This window comes from Coregonus lavaretus, assembly GCF_964263955.1.
Source record: "Coregonus lavaretus genome assembly, chromosome: 25".
Taxonomy (NCBI): Eukaryota; Metazoa; Chordata; class Actinopteri; order Salmoniformes; family Salmonidae; genus Coregonus; species Coregonus lavaretus.
The window spans coordinates 25,347,193-25,368,018 of record NC_140012.1 but is presented as its reverse complement, the minus strand read 5'-3'; the positions used below and the strand labels follow the sequence as shown (position 1 = coordinate 25,368,018).

Below are 20,826 nucleotides of genomic sequence, written 5' to 3'. Positions count from 1 at the left end.
GCATGGAGCCCCAGACCGAGGGTGATTGACCGTCATCTTGAACTTCTTCCATTTTCTAATAATTGCGCCAACAGTTGTTGCCTTCTCACCAAGCTGCTTGCCTATTGTCCTGTAGCCCATCCCAGCCTTGTGCAGGTCTACAATTTTATCCCTGATGTCCTTACACAGCTCTCTGGTCTTGGCCATTGTGGAGAGGTTGGAGTCTGTTTGATTGAGTGTGTGGACAGGTGTCTTTTATACAGGTAACGAGTTCAAACAGGTGCAGTTAATACAGGTAATGAGTGGAGAACAGGAGGGCTTCTTAAAGAAAAACTAACAGGTCTGTGAGAGCCGGAATTCTTACTGGTTGGTAGGTGATCAAATACTTATGTCATGCAATAAAATGCAAATTAATTACTTAAAAATCATACAATGTGATTTTCTGGATTTTTGTTTTAGATTCCGTCTCTCACAGTTGAAGTGTACCTAAGATAAAAACTACAGACCTCTACATGCTTTGTAAGTAGGAAAACCTGCAAAATCGGCAGTGTATCAAATACTTGTTCTCCCCACTGTGTGTATATATATATATATATATATATATATATATATATATATATAATAATAATAATTGCTTCTACTCATCAGTTTAGTGAGAAGTCAAAGAAAATAGATGCAATTTTTTTACGTTTTGAATTGACCCCAGCCTTGGCGTGCATATGTGTGACTGGCCCATGCAGCTGCTACGAAGATACATTTTGCCTCTGCCCCTTGACACAGTCTGTCTGTCTCTGGCTCCGTCCATTAAACCAGGCCAAGCAGAGCTGTGTAATCTGAAGGAATGGACTGCCCCTGGCACTCTGACGTTATGACTGTGTCATCATTAACTGCCTGCCCGGAATAGCCAGTCGAAGTGTGTGTGTGTGTGTACATGCGTGCGTACATGTGTGTGTGCGTGTGTGATTGTGGGTGTATTCACAGAGGAGGCCTGGCTGGCTGTATGACTGAGGACTCCACTCAAACGGCACAAATGATGCTCCTTCTATTGGCAGCTCCCAGGTTATCCCATTAACCAACCCCCTCCCTGGCCCTCGGAATGCCCTTAGATTATCATCCCACCACTCAGTAGAGTTGTGCTCCTCTCTGCAGCTTAGCTCTCATGCCTACATTTTCCTTTCTTCTCCTCTCCTCTCATCCTCTGCTGCTCCTCTTCTCTCTCAGGGGATTCTCCCTCTGCTCTCCAGACATAGCTAAACCCATCAGACCCCAGCTGAGAGGAATGGAACAGATTGGTTCCAGACAGTTACTCATCCTAAACTTGTGTTAAAAAAGCCCCTGTATACAGTATGTGTAGCCTAGCTGGCCTAGCAGAGCGCCACCATTCGTTCACTTTCCATCCCCTTAGATTTATCTAATTTCTACCAATTGGGAAGGGAAGGAACTACAAGGCTGCATCGTTATAATGTTTTTCTCTACCATTCCCCCTTGAAACAATATGATCTAGCCTCTTACAGTAAGAAGCACCTGTTGTTTATGTCATATCATCACTGTAAAGCCTTCAAATTCTAATCTGGATCTCGAAGCCAGTTCCACTGCTTTTTTTTCTTTGTTCCCCTCTAAACAGGGATTGATTTAGACCTGGGACACCAGGTGGGTGCATTTCATGATCAGGTAGAACAGAATTAGTGACCTTAATTCATCAATGAAGTACAAGGATAGAGTGAAAACTCGCAGACACTCGGGTGACTCGGCCCTACGTGGAATGAGTTTGACACGTGATGTAGAGCATCACTGTAGGGTGTCCAGCTACTCTGCCCAGAGTGGGTGAAAACACGCTTTGGTGATTACATTTCACTTCCTTATGTTATAAAATACATTTTACGAAGACAAATATGATTATTCATGTTCTGAATCGTTCAGTGGGGTCTTTCTCTAACATATCATTAATATTATAACCAAAAAGTAATATTTCGTAACCTAATACATCCGATAAAAAGCACCAAGCTCTGTAGACAGAGCCGTGCCGCTTCTCGCAGTGACTTTTGAGGATTTTACATGTTATCATCTGCAAAGTTGTTTCCGCGGGTCGCAAAAAGCTAAATTAACACAACATGAGCTGAGTTAAATGTAAAAGTCTTGAAAATAAATGCTTGTGGAACGCTCAGTGCTCCGTTGACATTTCAGAGATACGCTTGTTTTTCTGAGAAATCGTAGAAAAATAACAGGAATTTCGCATAAATATGAAACGCGTATACTAAAATATAAAAATACTACATGTCATGTCTCAAAATAGTTATCTATCTTACCTCTATATTGTTTTATGTCCTTCAGATTCGAGAACAAAGATGACGAGTTCATCGGTGAGCCTGTCAGTTTGCCTTAATTCTCACACAGCATCCAGCCTAGCTGACGCAATGCTATTTTCCTGTTTGTGACCACTTTTTGACCACTTTTTTCTCTGGCCTCCATTGACTAAGTCACTCTAATATTGGCCATCCTACAAGGGTACAAACGGTTTATGATAGAGACATGAGGTTTTGACCATTGGTTTTCTTAGAGGAGTATCTACACAATTAACATATTATTTTACCCATCGGTCAAAATATACATTTTTGATTGGACACCCTAAACGTTTTTGATTGGACACCCTATCACTGAGTGTTAGACAGCCTTGTTCGCTTCTCTGTAGTGAGAGAAGAGAGTGAGGTCAGTAGTGATTTTCACACATTAGCCTGGTGCAGGAAAACCATCCATTACCCAACATAATTAAAACATAATTGGCCGGGCGGCGTGTTGAGAGAGAGGGAGCCAAAAAATCCCTGTTCTAAGGCTCATCTGAAACAACCCATAATTCCCGCTATCTTTTTCTCCCGCTCACCCCTCTCTCTCTCTCGCTCTCTTGCTCTCTCTCTCGTTCTCTCTCGCTCTCTCTCACTCTTAATCCTTCTCGCCTTTTCACCCCCTACACACACTCCCTCTCCCCTCCCTCCTCCAAACCTACAGTCAGGTCCTAAAATATTGGCACCCTTGATAAAGATGAGCAAAAATACAGCTCTTTGACCACACACAGCAGTAGTGGGTTTGGCGTTGAAATGAAAAAGCATGAGCAGAAAAGAACCCCCATACCTACTGTAAAATATGGTGGTGGATCTTTGATGTTATGGGGCTATTTTGCTACCACTGGTCCTTCGGCCCTTGTTAAGGTCAACGGTATCATGAACTTTACCCAGTACCAGAATATTTTAGGCAAAAACCTGGTTGCCACCAGGAGGCTGAAACTTAGCTGCAAGTGGATCTTCCAACAAGACAATAACCCCAAGCACACATTAAAATCCACAAAGAAATGTTTAATTGACAACAAAATCAACATTTTGAAATGAAGAGGGCATTCCATACGCGCAGACAAAGAATGTCAAGGATTTGGAAAGATTCTGTATGGAGGAATGATCAAAGATCCCTCACAATGTGTTCTCCAATTTCATTTTAAAAAATTATCTTCCAAGGGGTATTGAAAACAGGGGTGCCAATTATTTTGACCCTTATCTTCTTCTGAGAAATTTATTAGTATAAAACAATATAATTTAAAAACACTTTTGAGCATACAATATAGCTCAGTATTTGTATTATTTACAGTCTTTTTTGCTCATCTTTATCAAGTGTGCCAATCATTACAAATCCCACTCATCACAACGACCATCAGCCTGGGATCTCCAGAACACTCTGAACAGTCTTCCTTCCCGGTAGCTAATGCCGTCTAGAAGGTAATGCTGCCTTCCTAGAAATTAATTCTGCCCAGCGAGGCCGAGGGGAACATGAATAATGAATGCATACAGCACTCAATCCTGCCCACCCTGGACGTGTATAGTACCCAGAATCCTCCTGTGCTGTTAGGGTTTTGGGGCAGATGAAGCCTGCTGTGGGCACAAGGGGGGAGAGGAGTGAGAGAGTGTGGGCACAAGGCGGGAGAGGAGTGAGAGAGTGAGAGTGAGGGGGAGGGAGGGAGGGAGGGAGGGAGGGAGGGAGGGAGGGAGGGAGGGAGGGAGGGAGGGAGGGAGGGAGAGAGAGAGAGAGAGAGAGAGAGAGAGAGAGAGAGAGAGAGAGAGAGAGAGAGAGAGAGAGAGAGAGAGAGAGAGAGAGAGAGAGAGAGAGAGAGAGAGAGAGAGAGAGAGAGAGAGAGAGAGAGAGAGAGAGAGAGAGAGAGAGAGAGAGAGAGAGAGAGAGAGAGAGAGAGAGAGAGAGAGAGAGAGAGATCCTCTGTAGCTCAATTGGTAGAGCATGGCGCTTGTAACGCCAGGTTAGTGGGTTCGATCCCCGGGACCACCCATACATAAAAATGTATGCACACATGACTGTAAGTCCCTTTGGATAAAAGCGTCTGCTAAATGGCATATTATATTATATTATTATTAGAGAGAGAGAGAAGGTGTGCTACGTGCTCAGAGTGATAATGGAGAATACCAGACCTGATAATTAACAGTAATTGCTGTAAAGGGAAACAGAGGAGAGCGAAAGGGTTTATTCATTTAACTTCTGGATTGTGTAGGCGATGGGTTTATTCATTTAACTTCTGGATTGTGTAGGCGATGGGTTTATTCATTTAACTTCTGGATTGTGTAGGCGATGGGTTTATTTATTTAACTTCTGGATTGTGTAGGCGATGGGTTTATTTATTTAACTTCTGGATTGTGTAGGCGATGGGTTTATTCATTTAACTTCTGGATTGTGTAGGCGATGGGTTTATTCATTTAACTTCTGGATTGTGTAGGCGATGGGTTTATTTATTTAACTTCTGGATTGTGTAGGCGATGGGTTTATTTATTTAACTTCTGGATTGTGTAGGCAATGGGTTTATTTATTTAACTTCTGGATTGTGTAGGCGATGGGTTTATTTATTTAACTTCTGGATTGTGTAGGCGATGGGTTTATTTATTTAACTTCTGGATTGTGTAGGCGATGGGTTTATTTATTTAACTTCTGGATTGTGTAGGCGATGGGTTTATTTGGTTAACTTTTCTGGATTGTGTAGGCGATGGGTTTATTTATTTAACTTCTGGATTGTGTAGGCGATGGGTTTATTCATTTAACTTCTGGATTGTGTAGGCGATGGGTTTATTCATTTAACTTCTGGATTGTGTAGGCGATGGGTTTATTTGGTTAACTTCTGGATTGTGTAGGCGATGGGTTTATTATTTAACTTCTGGATTGTGTAGGCGATGGGTTTATTCATTTAACTTCTGGATTGTGTAGGCGATGGGTTTATTTATTTAACTTCTGGATTGTGTAGGCGATGGGTTTATTTATTTAACTTCTGGATTGTGTAGGCGATGGGTTTATTCATTTAACTTCTGGATTGTGTAGGCGATGGGTTTATTTATTTAACTTCTGGATTGTGTAGGCGATGGGTTTATTTATTTAACTTCTGGATTGTGTAGGCGATGGGTTTATTTATTTAACTTCTGGATTGTGTAGGTGATGGGTTTATTCATTTAACTTCTGGATTGTGTAGGCGATGGGTTTATTTATTTAACTTCTGGATTGTGTAGGCGATGGGTTTATTTATTTAACTTCTGGATTGTGTAGGCGATGGGTTTATTTATTTATCTTCTGGATTGTGTAGGTGATGGGTTTATTTATTTAACTTCTGGATTGTGTAGGCGATGGGTTTATTTATTTAACTTCTGGATTGTGTAGGCGATGGGTTTATTTATTTAACTTCTGGATTGTGTAGGCGATGGGTTTATTTATTTAACTTCTGGATTGTGTAGGCGATGGGTTTATTTATTTAACTTCTGGATTATGTAGGCGATGGGTTTATTCATTTAACTTCTGGATTGTGTAGGCGATGGGTTTATTCATTTAACTTCTGGATTGTGTAGGCGATGGGTTTATTTATTTAACTTCTGGATTGTGTAGGCGATGGGTTTATTTATTTAACTTCTGGATTGTGTAGGCGATGGGTTTATTTATTTAACTTCTGGATTGTGTAGGCGATGGGTTTATTTGGTTAAGTTATAATTATTATCTTAGCTATGCCAGAAGAACGTTCTACTACAAAGTAGTCTTTCCTGTATATGGTTTGATACAGTAAGTGTGCATAAATGGCTGATTCTTCACCTATACCTGTTCATTGTTCATGCATCAACAAGTAAGTACATACAATTATAATGTATATTTTATTATGCCAAAAGTAGCAGACTAAACAGAAACCAGGCTTTGTGGAATCTAGCTCCGACTACATCGATTCGCCCAAGATCAATACTACACCTAGTTCCTATGTTTGGCCTCTTTAGTTGTGTGCCTTTCTTTGTTTGCTTGAATCCATACATTTCAATAAATGCTGTTGCTCTAAGATGGCAACTCAGCGCAAATGCGCATGGGCTAATTGAATCTCAACAAGGAAACAGTCCGTGGTTGTACAGTATTTGATTAACGTTTATTGAAAAAGTATGGATTTCAGCAAACAAAGAAAGGCACGCAACTACTGAGGACAAACATAGGTACAAGGTGGGCGTTTTATAATTATACTTTTATACAAGTATTGACCTTGGGCTAATCGGTGTAGCTGAAGCTAAATTCCACAAAGCCTGGTCTCACAAAGTTAATCAGAAACGTCCTTCATCACAGAGTGGAGTTTAAGCCGCTATGGCAAAAGTAGACTTGTTGAAACAGAGGAGAGAAAACAGATTTAGAAGGTAGGTTTACGTTTAAACCAACGTAGAGCCATGGCCCCTGTGTTATTGTACTGTAGGGTTGGCAGTAAAACTAGCACTCTTCAAAGCTCTCAATCAGCCAGAGGGCTAGTCTACTGAGAGAGGGAGAGAGAGACAGAGACAGAGAGAGAGAAGAGAGAGCGAGACAGAGAGAGAGACATAGAGAGAGACAGAGCGAGGCAGAGAGAGAGAGCGAGAGAGAGAGAGAGAGAGAGACAGACAGAGAGAGAGAGGGAGAGGTAGTGAAGTGGCCAGGTGATTATGTTATCGTCACAGAAGCAAACTCAACATTTATGTAGATGCATAGATGCTTGGTGATTCTTGACATCAATCTTGGAACTAGGAACACAAGCATTTCGCTACACCCGCTATAACATCTGCTAAATATGTGTATGCGACCAATAAAATTGGATTTGATTTGATTAGAAAATCAACCTGAGACTGGTCTTCAGCAAGACAAAATTCACCTTTGGCATTATGATAGGTTGAAGCAGGTGTTATGGAAGTGTGGATCAATTAATCAATACAGTATAGAAGGTCTAACTAGAATAGCACCGGCAGCTATTCTACCTTCACTATTCTACCTTAACTATTCTACCTTAACTATTCTACGTTCAAAATTCTACCATCGCAAATCTAACTTTGCTATTCTACCTTAACTATCTTCGCAATTCTACCATTGCAAATCGATCTTCGCTATTCTACCGTTGCTATTCTACCTTCGCTATTCTACCGTTGCTATTCTTCATTCGCTATTCTACCTTCGCTCGCAATCTGATGTGAAGCTCCATGTTCAATACAATGGAGACTCAGTCATGAATGTACAGCATTGTATGTGTTTCATTGATGTCAAATGTAATAATAAGAGACCTGAATGGTGGTTTAAGGATGATGGATTATCCTTTATGACACATACATGATCCTACAGGATACCAGCTTTTCTCCTGCCCACGCTGTAACACACACATAGAGTATAATCTTCTCCTCCTCGCTAAAGATTAAGATTAATTCAAAGGCATGCTATGTACACTAAGTATACAAAACATAAAGAAAACCTGCTCTTTCCATGACATGACCAGGTGAATACAGGTGAAAGCTATGATCCCTTATTGATGTCACTTGTTAAATCCACTTCAATCAGTGTAGCTCAGTTGGTAGAGCATGGCGCTTGCAATGCCAGGGTTGTGGGTTTGATTCCCAAGGGGGACCAGTATGAAGAAAGTATGAAAATGTATGGACTCAATATTGTAAGTCACTCTGGATAAGAGCGTCTGCTAAATTACTTAAATGTAAATCAGTGTAGATGAAGGGGAGGAGACAGGTTAAAGAAGGATTTCTAAGCCTTGAGACATGGATTGTGTATGTGTGCTATTCAGAGGGTGAATGGGTCAGACAAAAGATTGAAGTGCCTTTGAACAGGGTATGGTAGTAGGTGCCAGGCGCACTGGTTTGTGTCAAGAACTGCAACGCTGCTGGGTTTTTCACGCTCAACAGCTTCCTGTGTGTATCAAGAATGGTTCACCACCCAAAGGACATCCAGCCAACTCGACACAACTGTGGGAAGCATTGGAGTCAACATAAGCCAGCATTAGGGTTGAATGGCTGGAACCCAGTTACCAAGATTTACCTGGATTTACCGCCCAAAACCACTCCCTTTTCCAGCGATAAATAACTGCCAGAAATCAGTAAATTATAATACATTATTTATATGAACAGCATGGCATGAAATGGAACTGTTAAATTATATGCAATGTCTAAATATGGCTTCTCTACAGCCTCTGCATGATGAATCAACGCTCAGGGTGGGGACAGACCCATCTCAGTATGGAGCAGCAGTTCACAATGCATGTAGACCTGTCTATCATCTCATTATGGTCATTTTTCTTTTCTTGTGACAGGTAGGCCTACATTTGCTGCAGCATAGCCTATGCTACAGTAATATATGCGCATCTAATTTACCCATCTACATCTGGCTTTCGGGGTCACCTTGTTTTTTAATTGTAAAGATTTGTTTTTTTATTGCAGTTGCAGAGTTTTACAACAGCCTATCACTCGAATATCGTTCCTTTAAATCAGTGCACGTGCGAGAACTCTCTCGCAGTCTTTCTCTCTCTCCATCAACTCCATTCAAATTGCATCCAAAATAGATAATCCTGTTCTAGATTGATATATAGCCCTATATATAGATGTCCTAGCCTACCTATTTCAGGTAATACAATGCAGTATTAGCCTTATACGTAGCTCATTAATGATGGGTTATGCATAATAAGCTTCTAACTTATAGCTTCTGTCTCTTGTGCAATTTGCAAGCACATTTGCTCTGCTGGCCTCTTCTTAAAATATGCTCCTTAGCTCTTGGAGTCCCATGCAGGAAAAGCTAGACTAGAATAGCTTGCTGGACATTATGTTTTTTTGCATTTCTTATATCAATAGACCATTCGAAGGGGGAGGCAAGCTCTTTTTTGCTGAATGTTAAATACAGCAGCCATTAGAACTCACTGGTAGTTTGAAAGAAGAGCGAACGCGCGATGGCGGTAGGCTATAGCAGTTATTTATTCAGACCCATAACCATTCAGTCTTCGTGAAGAGAAGCGAAAGCCTTCTACATCTAATTCTAGTCCTATATTATTCAAGGATGTCATTAGAATGATTAAGATAAGGACAATGCAACTTATTTCATTTAACTGTTGAAAGCGAGGAAGGAATGAAGAAGCAATAGAGAGAGAAAGAGGAGGTAGGCTAATAACATTAGAGGAAATATTATAAAAGGTATATGAGTCAGCCTACTAATTATACAAATAGACCCTATTATATTTCAAAATTAAAATCAAATTTGCTAGCCTATACTTTGTAGGCTGCATGTGCTGCACCAGAATCGCATGTTCTCTTCTGCTTTATCATGGTTGAATGATGTGCGTAATTCCATTCCATATAAAACAGTATAGTACAATACAGTACAGTAATACAGTTCACAGACTAGCCTACTGGAGCTAGTTTCATTTATTTACCCAGGAGAGCCTATAGCTAGTTACATTTATGGGCTTTCATGTTTTTCAGTCGTGCGTAATGTGCAGTAGCCTATATCATATAGGCTATGTATTGAATAACGGCACAATCATTTGGGCTTTTTTGGGCTTGGGCTCATTAAATGTCGTTAATGTAAGACTCATAATATGTATTTAATATTTGGCTCATCAGGCTCAGATAGCATCAGGTTTTAATTTTCATGCTGATCAAAACTCTAATAAAATCCAGACTTTTATATGCTTTATAATGCTTTTGAATGACACTTCTGGTTTTGGCGGGAAATACTGGGTTACAAGGGAGAAGGGTGATTTATTCTCGGGATGGAACATTTGTAAAATACCACGAAAATATTCAATTCTAGCCAGCATCCCTGTGGAACACTTTCAACACCTTGTTGAGTCCATGCCCTGACAAATTGAGGCTGTTCTGAGGGCAACTCAATATTAGGAAGGTGTTCCTAATGTTTGGTATACTCAGTGTATACAGTGCCTTGCAAAAGTATTCATCCCCCTTGGCGTTTTTCCTATTTTGTTGCATTACAACCTGTAATTTTTATTTGGATTTCATGTAATGGACATACACACAATAGTCCAAATTGGTGACGTGAAATGAAAAAAATAACTTGTTTCAAAAAAGTATAAAAAATAAATAATATTAAAGTGGTGTGTGCATATGTATTCACCCCCTTTGCTATGAATCCCCTAAATAAGATCTGGTGCAACCAATTACCTTCAGCAGTCACATACAGTGGGGAGAACAAGTATTTGATACACTGCCGATTTTGCAGGTTTTCCTACTTACAAAGCATGTAGAGGTCTGTAATTTTTATCATAGGTACACTTCAATTGTGAGAGACTGAATCTAAAACAAAAATCTAGAAAATCACATTGTATGATTTTTAAGTAATTAATTTGCATTTTATTGCATGACATAAGTATTTGATCACCTACCAACCAGTAAGAATTCCGTCTCTCACAGACCTGTTAGTTTTTCTTTAAGAAGCCCTCCTGTTCTCCACTCATTACCTGTATTAACTGCACCTGTTTGAACTCGTTACCAGTATAAATGACACCTGTCCACACACTCAATCAAACAGACTCCAACCTCTCCACAATGGCCAAGACCAGAGAGCTGTGTAAGGACATCAGGGATAAAATTGTAGACCTGCACAAGGCTGGGATGGGCTACAGGACAATAGGCAAGCAGCTTGGTGAGAAGGCAACAACTGTTGGCGCAATTATTAGAAAATGGAAGAAGTTCAAGATGATCAATGATCATGAGGAAGGTAGGGGATCAGCCCAGAACTACACGGCAGGACCTGGTCAATGACCTGAAGAGAGCTGGGACCACAGTCTCAAAGAAAACCATTAGTAACACACTACGCCGTCACGGATTAAAATCCTGCAGCGCACGCAAGGTCCCCCTGCTCAAGCCAGCGCATGTCCAGGCCTGTCTGAAGTTTGCCAATGACCATCTGGATGATCCAGAGGAGGAATGGGAGAAGGTCATGTGGTCTGATGAGACAAAAATAGAGCTTTTTGGTCTAAACTCCACTCGCCGTGTTTGGAGGAAGAAGAAGGATGAGTACAACCCCAAGAACACCATCCCAACCGTGAAGCATGGAGGTGGAAACATCATTCTTTGGGGATGGTTTTCTACAAAGGGGACAGGACGACTGCACCGTATTGAGGGGAGGATGGATGGGGCCTTGTATCGTGAGATCTTGGCCAACAACCTCCTTCCCTCAGTAAGAGCATTGAAGATGGGTCGTGGCTGGGTCTTCCAGCATGACAACGACCCGAAACACACAGCCAGGGCAACTAAGGAGTGGCTCCGTAAGAAGCATCTCAAGGTCCTGGAGTGGCCTAGCCAGTCTCCAGACCTGAACCCAATAGAAAATCTTTGGAGGGAGCTGAAAGCCGTATTGCACAGCGACAGCCCCGAAACCTGAAGGATCTGGAGAAGGTCTGTATGGAGGAGTGGGCCAAAATCCCTGCTGCAGTGTGTACAAACCTGGTCAAGACCTACAGGAAATGTATGATCTCTGTAATTGCAAACAAAGGTTTCTGTACCAAATATTAAGTTCTGCTTTTCTGATGTATCAAATACTTATGTCATGCAATAAAATGCAAATTAATTACTTAAAAATCATACAATGTGATTTTCTGGATTTTTTTTAGATTCTGTCTCTCACAGTTGAAGTGTAGCTATGATAAAAATTACAGACCTCTACATGCTTTGTAAGTAGGAAAACCTGCAAAATCGGCAGTGTATCAAATACTTGTTCTCCCCACTGTAATTAGTTAAATAAAGTCCACCTGTGTGCAATCTAAGTGTCACATGGTCTGTCACATGATCTCAGTATATAAACACCTGTTCTGAAAGGCCCCAGAGTCTGCAACACCACTAAGCAAGGGGCAACACCAAGCAAGCGGCACCATGAAGACCAAGGAGCTCTCCAAACAGGTCAGAGAGAAATGTGGAGAAGTACAGATCAGGGTTGGGTTATAGAAAAATATCAGAAACTTTGAACATCCCACGGAGCACCATTAAATCCATTATTAAAAAATAGAAAGAATATGGCACCACAACAAACCTGCCAAGAGAGGGACACCCACCAAAACTCACAGACCAGGCAAGGAGGGCATTAATCAGAGAGGCAACAAAGAGACCAAAGATAACCCTGAAGGAGCTTCAAAGCTCCACAGCAGAGATTGGAGTATCTGTCCATAGGACTACTTTAAGCCGTACACTCCACAGAGCTGGGCTTTACGGAAGAGTGGCCATAAAAAAGCCATTGCTTAAAGAAAACAATAAGCAAACACGTTTAGTGTTCGCCAAAAGGCATGTGGGAGACTCCCCAAACATATGGAAGAAGGTACTCAGGTCAGATGAGACTAAAATTGAGCTTTTTGGCCATCAAGGAAAACGCTATGTCTGGCGCAAACCCAACACCTCTCATCACCCCGAGAACACCATCCCCACAGTGAAGCATGGTGGTGGCAGCATCATGCTGTGGGGATGTTTTTCATTGGCAGGGACTGGGAAACTGGTCAGAATTGAAGGAATGATGGATGGCGCTAAATACAGGGACATTCTTGAGGGAAAACTGTTTCAGTCTTCCAGAGATTTGAGACTGGGACGGAGGTTCACCTTCCAGCAGGACAATGACCCTAAGCATACTGCTAAAGCAACACTTGAGTGGTTTAAGGGGAAACATTTAAATGTCTTGGAATGGCCTAGTCAATGCCCAGACCTCAATCCAATTGAGAATCTGTGGTATGACTTAAAGATTGCTGTACACCAGCAGAACCCATCCAACTTGAAGGAGCTTGAGCAGTTTTGCCTTGAAAAATCCCAGTGGCTAGATGTGCCAAGCTTATAGAGACATACCCCAAGAGACTTGCAGCTGTAATTGCTGCAAAAGGTGGCTCTACAAAGTATTGACTTTGGGGGGGTGAATAGTTATGCACGCTCAAGTTTTCTGTTTTTTTTGGTCTTATTTCTTGTTTGTTTCACAATCAAAAATATTTTGCATATTCAAAGTGGTAGGCATGTTGTGTAAATGAAATGATACAACCCCCCCCAAAAAATCAATTTTCATTCCAGGTTGTAAGGCAACAAAATAGGAAAAATGCCAAGGGGGGTGAATACTTTCGCAAGCCACTGTAGATGAAATCAGTACTTTGAGTGTATTATTCCTTATGGCGGAAATTCAATTCAAACCTATGTTTCACACCTTTTATAATTAAAAGCAATCTTATCTCTTGAAAAATAAATGTCCTGTCAATGAGCATAACCTGGATAAGTTGAAGGTTAAATAACGTATTGAACGTAGTGAATTCTGCATCAGAATAGAGTTGAAGCTCAGTCATGTAGGTGCTGTAGACTAGAAAGCTTTCATCTATAAGAGTATTATTCTTATTCCCTTATGATGAAATTAAATAGAAACCTGCAATTTAATACAACACTTATTTTTATTTGAAGGCAGTGGTACAACTAAGTGTTGATTCCACACTTCACTCTGCGACATCATTTATTAATGCGTGTTATTCCTTAAAATGAAATGAAATTAATACCTCCACCTTCATGTTTCACGCCTTTTATAATTAATTAGGCTTGCACTTTTTTTTATTAGCACTTCCATCTGCATCCCTGTGGGAATATCCTTTAGGTGTTGTTAGAACTAGCACCATAGAGCCCTCCATCTCTCTTTAACAGCCCCACAGTGGAGCCTCATCACTGGCCTGAGAGACACTCCACACTTTTTAAGTCACAGGGTTGGATGTTATTAGCCTGTTTGAAATGCTTAGTTGCGTTCTCAAGCCCAATTCTTTTTATCAAAGACATTTTAATTAAATGGAAGCCATTTATAATTTCCTGGCGGCTTTGATGATGATGCACTGGAAATGGAATGAGAGAAATTATTATGAATTTCTTATAAATATTCCAGGCTTCAGTAAGACACTGAAGTGTGCTGTGATGTCTTATGTTAGATGGTTTGCTGATTTTGAGGTTTGAAATACACAGGACTGAAAACTATAAATAATATGCAGTTATAGGCGCCATCACTGAACAGGACAGCATAGACCTGAGCTCTGTCTGTATATGGCGAGAGAGAAGAGATGTCATGTATTCTAGTGCTGTTGCTGCTTATACTGCATCTCCATGTACAGATGTAGGATCTTAACTTGAGCCAGTTGTCTACAGCAGGAAAATAATCCTGCAGCAACAGGAAATGTGAATTCTTATGTGGATTATAATGAATGGACATTTTTGTAGGAGTTGATACATTTTTAGTTAGGACAAATCAAGTCTGACATTTCTAAGTGGAAATTACAAACTTTAGAAGTCTTTTTAAAACTAAAATACACAACAACTTTGCATTTTCTGCTTTGCAGGAAAATTCTCAGCAATAAAAGAGTGATCAAATTAAGATCTGTAGCTACTGTTGCCACTTTAGGGAGATGGAAGATGGGTGGTATGATGAGCTGCTATGCCAGTTCACTGTAGTCCCTGGCTGTGATGTGAGAATCTGAAAGGCTGAGGATAGAGATGTGTGCGTGCGTGCGTGCGTGCGTGGTTGCGTTAGTGTAGGATTACAGATCTTATCCTGTATTGCATTGCAGGTCCAGGATTTGTCAGTCCCTTAGCTGTCTCTTGCTGTCATCTTGAAAGCCTCTCAATAACACTGACATGCAGTTCAGAGTTCGTCTTGCAGAGTAAAAATACATTTCATGGTGTCTTGCCACACACACTAACCCTCTAATAACTGTTTCAAACAGTGATTTACATGTAGGTCTTTTTTATAGCTTAAACACAGGCCTTTTGAAATGGCTACAATTTAACTGACAATGTTTATTCTAAGGAGTTTGGTGGTTTATTTCAAAGGGAGGGATATTTCCATCTATTACACCCCAAGCAAGGTCTAAGAATCTGCATCAGCCCCCAGACTAGTAGTTATTAGCGTTTAACCCATTGTTTAAATAGCGTAGGAAGTAGACACACAAAAGCACTGCCTGGTGTTTTAGAAGGGAGCTGGGTCAAAAGGTAATGCAGAGAGCTACCCTGTCAGTCAGTCTTCTCGCGTTGACTCTCCTTTCATCTCCAGTCTCTGTACTGTGTGAGAGTGTAACAAACATACCCCCACTGGGCCTTGAGAAAGCAGCTGTCACCAAAGCCACAAGCCACGTTCTTCCTTTCATCCTCTCTCCCTCTCCATACACTACCTTCCACAGCCACACATTGCCTCTCCTCAGCCAGCCTCTTCCTTTCAGTCTCTTCCTCTCCTCAACCAGCCCCTATCTTTCAGCCTCTTCCTCTCTCCATAGCCAGAGATAGCATTTAACCATCCTCCCTCTCAGCTGTGGGATCTGAGGCATCAGGGGGGACTAAGGAGCACTGGAGGGTCTTTACTGCTCTTAGAGATACAGACACACACACACACACACCTGGACCACTGTGTAGGAGTTGTTAAAAAAGCCCATGGGTGTGTGCTCTGGCTAAGAGTCCCTCAGTGGAATTTTTACTGCCTTGCTGAGTATCTGTCCACACACTCTCTCCCTCACATAAACAAGACAGGGCAGACTGGAGCACAGTCAAGGCCACAGCCTCCTCCTCCTCCTCCTCCCCTCCTCTTCTCTTCACTGCTCTACTCCTCTCATTCTGACCCAGTCAGTACACACACACACTGCTCGCTATGCCACCACTGTCTGGCTAAGCACTAAATCACTATCAAACACACCAGCCCGTGGAGGCAGGAAGTGATACAGTGGCCATGTACACTAGATAGCCTCTCCCATTTGAACTCTGTTTTGAAATGTGGTTGGGGAAAATATACACTTCGAAATGAGGCACCTCATTTCCAACGCAACAACATGATTATGTTTACATGATATTTTTAGTCATTGCTCTCATAAAAACTATAGGCTGCTTTTGTAGATAGATACGTCACCATCAGCCTTTAGGGAGGCCCTTTCCATTGACCCTCCCTCAGCTGTGTGTTGCCTTTCTCCTGTGATCAGCTCTGAGGTCAGGCCTGGCGCTCCAGTGGACACCACCTCATCTGTAGGCTCAAAGTCCCTGTGGTCTCTCTACTGTAGTGCTGTCTGTCTGTCCACAAGGGGCTGCATGTCTGTCTGGGCATACAGCTCAACACCTCCCTCTAGAGGTAGAGAGAAGACAAGCTAGTAAATACCTGTTATAGAAATGGATTGTGTAGAACAGATGTGATTCTCTGATGTAGAATAGGGACTTTTATCAGCTCTATGCATGCCATTTTCTATCTGCAACATTCTGAACATTTAGCCTTACTAAACAGGCCCCAGAAGGACACAATGTGTCCTGCAGCAGCTCCTCATTTTGTGTGTCTGTTTGACAGATGATAGATGACAGATAGTGGAGTCAGCCTTTACATGCTCCTCTAGGGCGGAGTGACGCCCTTGTCCTTTTACTCTTTAGGTCCTTTACACAATATTTCTGCCACATCTCATCTTTACTTTACTGGAGCCCACAGTAAGTATACACTTATGGTTGCCAATATGACTTTGGGACAATGTGACTCTCTGCCACTTGTCTGTTCTTTGTTGTTCTGTCAGTGAGAGAGGTCAGGTATGAGGTGTAGTGTACAGTAATGCCTATGGTTTTCCTGTTGCGTACTGCTACTATTCTCACACTCCAGTGTTTGCAGACAGGCTGCAGACCTATTGGCTGCTTTGGCCCTCCAAGCCGCCATGCAGCCAAGAACCCTGGAGTGTAAACTATGTGTTTACCCCCTGCTTCAGGGTCATACACAACAGCCTGTGTTTGTGTTTGTGTGTGTGTGTGTGTGTGTGTGTGTGTGTGTGTGTGTGTGTGTGTGTGTGTTTATCTGTATATTTAGCTCCAGCTGTATTATATGTAAAGACAGAAAACTCAGCAGCAGAATGACCAATAAACTTTGATTTGATTTGACAATACCTTCCTCCCCCTGATAGGAATCACAGATACCTCCTTAGCCCCTCCCTCTCTCTCTTTTTCTCCCTCCCCCCCCCCCCCCTCTATCTCCCCCCCTCTCTTTCTCCCTCTCTCTCTCGCTCTTTCTCTCCAGGCCGAGATGTAATACCATGATCCAGATAGATAGCTTTATTGGCATTTGAATTAGATGTGTATCACAGTAATTACCCAGCCTTCCTGCCTCTGGGCAAGTCACTCATTGACAAAACCGTGTCAACACCGGATCATCTCTGTCCCCGGAGTAGACAATAAGAGGGGAGGAACACACACTCACACACACATCATGCAAGCGCGCTCACACACACATCACACACACACATACACACATACACACACGCATGGGCACATACACACAGTGTCAGGGGGGACACAGCAAGACAGGGTCATACACAGCCACTGCACCATAAGTTCACACAGTGAAAACATGGTGTGTATTCTGTTGTACAGAAATGGAATCTAAGCTTTTGTTCTGTCTCACACAGAAAGGAATGTGTGAGGTATGATTGTGGATTTCCAGGAGCCTGAATGACCTTGAATCATAGGACTGAATGTTTGCCTAAAGAAAAGGTGTTAAGGGCTTACTTCTACTAATTCCTGAGATGTATTTGATATTCTGTAATGTAGTAAATATATCAGATATAATCATAACCAAACACCATACGTAGACCTAAACACAGTAGCCTTTTCACGGTTGCTATTCTCATCAGGCAAAAACAGTCTGTTTCAACTTAGCAGTCCCTGTAGAGAGTCTTCTTGGAAGGAGAAGATATAATCTGCAGGCGGACTGGCCTTTGAGGATAAAGAGAGAGAGATAAAGAGAGAGAGAGAAAGATAGAGAGCTGAGCAAAGAAGGAAGGAGGGAGGGGAAAGGAAGCGTTAGTAGAGAGTTAGGAATGCGTTGTGCTCCAGGGTTCCTGGTGAGTTATTTAATGGTCGGTGCATATGTCAGCCTCACAGCTGTGGAAAAACAATCACACACAGCTGAGGGCTGCAGAGAGAGAGAGGGGGGGTGAGGTATGAGTGGGGAGAGTGTGTGTGAGGAAGAAAGGGAGAGAGAGGGGGTGAGGTATGAGTGGGGAGAGTGTGTGGAAGAAAGGGAGAGAGAGGGGGTGAGGTATGAGTGGGGAGCGTGTGTGTGAGGAAGAAAGGGAGAGAGAGGGGGTGAGGTATGAGTGGGGAGAGTGTGTGTGAGGAAGAAAGGGAGAGAGAGGGGGTGAGGTATGAGTGGGGAGAGTGTGTGTGAGGAAGAAAGGGAGAGAGAGGGGGTGAGGTATGAGTGGGGAGAGTGTGTGTGAGGAAGAAAGGGAGAGAGAGGGGTGAGGTATGAGTGGGGAGAGTGTGTGTGAGGAAGAAAGGGAGAGAGAGGGGGTGAGGTATGAGTTGGGAGAGTGTGTGTGAGGAAGAAAGGGAGAGAGGGGGGGGTGAGGTATGAGTGGGGAGAGTGTGTGTGAGGAAGAAAGGGAGAGAGAGGGGGTGAGGTATGAGTGGGGAGAGTGTGTGTGAGGAAGAAAGGGAGAGAGAGGGGGTGAGGTATGAGTGGGGAGAGTGTGTGTGAGGAAGAAAGGGAGAATAGAGAGACAAAGAGAAGTGCTTGAGGGAGGAAGAAAGAGAGAGGGAGGGTGAGAAAGAGTGATAGACAAAGACAGAGAGCAGAGCGCATTGCCTTGCCAAGATAAGAATCTGTTTCCAATCCTCCTCACGTCCCTCCTCTCTTCTGCTCACTACCTCTCCTCAGCTGATGAGATAAGGGCTGCAGAGTAGGTATGGATGTGGAGGAGGTTGCAGACCCATTTCTCCTGAAACGACTTTCTCTGTATTGTGTTTTATTCTTCTAAAGCTTGTGTAAACCACAGAGGCATGTATGAGGCATGTCATTGATTTTACAGTGATGGAAGTCCCATCTCAGCTACATTCTATTAGTCAGCAAAATACCCTGATTACACTTAGATGTTGTATGTCTTGTGGTATGTTTTTGCCATGGGTACCTGAGTTTATGAACTGCAATTCAACTTGCTATCATGTCTGTTCTGAAAAACGTAACTTCTGTGTCAGCTCGTTGACAATTTAAAGGTACCAAAGTGTCTGTTTGTATTTCTTCACCTTCAATGCCTTTGACTCCTTTGTGCATCGGTTGCCTCTAAACTCCTCCTGTCTGTTGGGCCCTGTGAGAGGGTTAAGCCTTACAAAACTGCTTTTATACAGAGTCAGAGCTTTCAGTCAGAATGTGGGTGGAATGCAGGGAGGATCATGGGACTCCAGAAATAGGTAAAGTACGGTAGTGGATTCTCTAACCTTGAGTCTCTCCAGTCACAAACACGAAGCCACAATACGATCCACACAGCTTCAATTGTGGCTCCACCTCTGTTAGAGCTTCAGAGAAGGGCCTTGGTATTGTGGCAGGCGGTATGTCTTTGTTCAGTATAGGAGTTGGCTGAAGTTGGCCTCTTGACACTGATCTGAGGTCACCCTTACAGAAAAACCACATGAATTTCACGTGTGATCTCATGTGATGTTAACGTGATGACGTGACAACATGTAAAAGCAACGTGTGATAACATGAAACTACACGTGTGAAAACATGATCTCATGTGGAAAAAAAATACAAAAGGGATGCAAAATGTCAACTACCACTACATGAAACTACACGAGACAACATTTGAGCTAGACAAAAACCATCCCAAAAACGTCATTGCCCTTTCAGAAAAACCACAAGTGTTTTTGGAACACTTCACATGTGAAATTCCACATGTGAAATCAAGTGATTTTCCACATTTGAAATCATGTGTTTTTTCAGTAAGAGCAGAAAGCCTTAAGACTTGGCTTTAGGGAGGGGAAGCTGATCCTAGATCTGTGCCTAAGGACAACGTCTACCCAGAGCTTGTTTTCTTGTAAGGGGCTAAGAGAACAGTGTTGTAACCCCTGACCTCTGCCCTTTTCCCTGCAGGCAGACCCGGGAGCAGGAGACGCCCCCTGACTTTTTCTACTTCTCGGACTTTGAGAGACACAATGCTGAAATTGCCGCCTTTCATCTGGACAGGTAGATCACACACACACCTGTACCTGACACCGAAGAATCCACAGTGTGTGTCAGTGCGTGCGTGCATGCGTGTGTGTCAGTGCGTGCATGCACTGTTTTTATCTCTGTGTGTTTGTGTAGGTGTCTCTCTAGCCCTGTTTATACCTGGTGCTAACATGCATCCTTGTCCATGTCTTGTCCACATTCGGATTGTGCCCACATTTTTGGACAGGTGTAGATAATTAAAAGATGCATTGTGATCTGATTGTGATCAGATCTTACTGACCACCTCCGGATGTAGTAAGGCACGCATTGTGTCTGGATATATTACAAGTTTAGACAGATCTGGACAGTGAAATCATCATTATCCCACCGTCGAAAATCATTGACAGGTGGCACCATTGACTTATGGCATCAATATGTGTCTTAAAATAAATAAAGAATATCTGTCAAAAGATGTGCATACAGGGTGGGACCATTACATCTGGTCACAATGCGGACACAGTGGACAGATAATAGACACATTAAAATACCATGTGTAATCGCATGTCTGAAAATGTGGGCACAATCAGTATGTGGACAAGATCAGGACAAAGGACG

General features: G+C 42.4%; 1 protein-coding gene across 1 annotated transcript in view; it reads left to right on the top strand.

Moving 5' to 3' along the window:
- Positions 1-20,826, top strand: part of LOC311101026 (extracellular serine/threonine protein kinase FAM20C-like) — an 88,341-nt gene that overhangs the window by 50,957 nt on the left and 16,558 nt on the right. Inside the window, exon 4 of the mRNA XM_084142037.1 lies at positions 20,155-20,247. Coding sequence (XP_083998163.1) covers positions 20,155-20,247 — 93 coding nt within the window. The remainder of the gene's footprint in view (positions 1-20,154; positions 20,248-20,826) is intronic.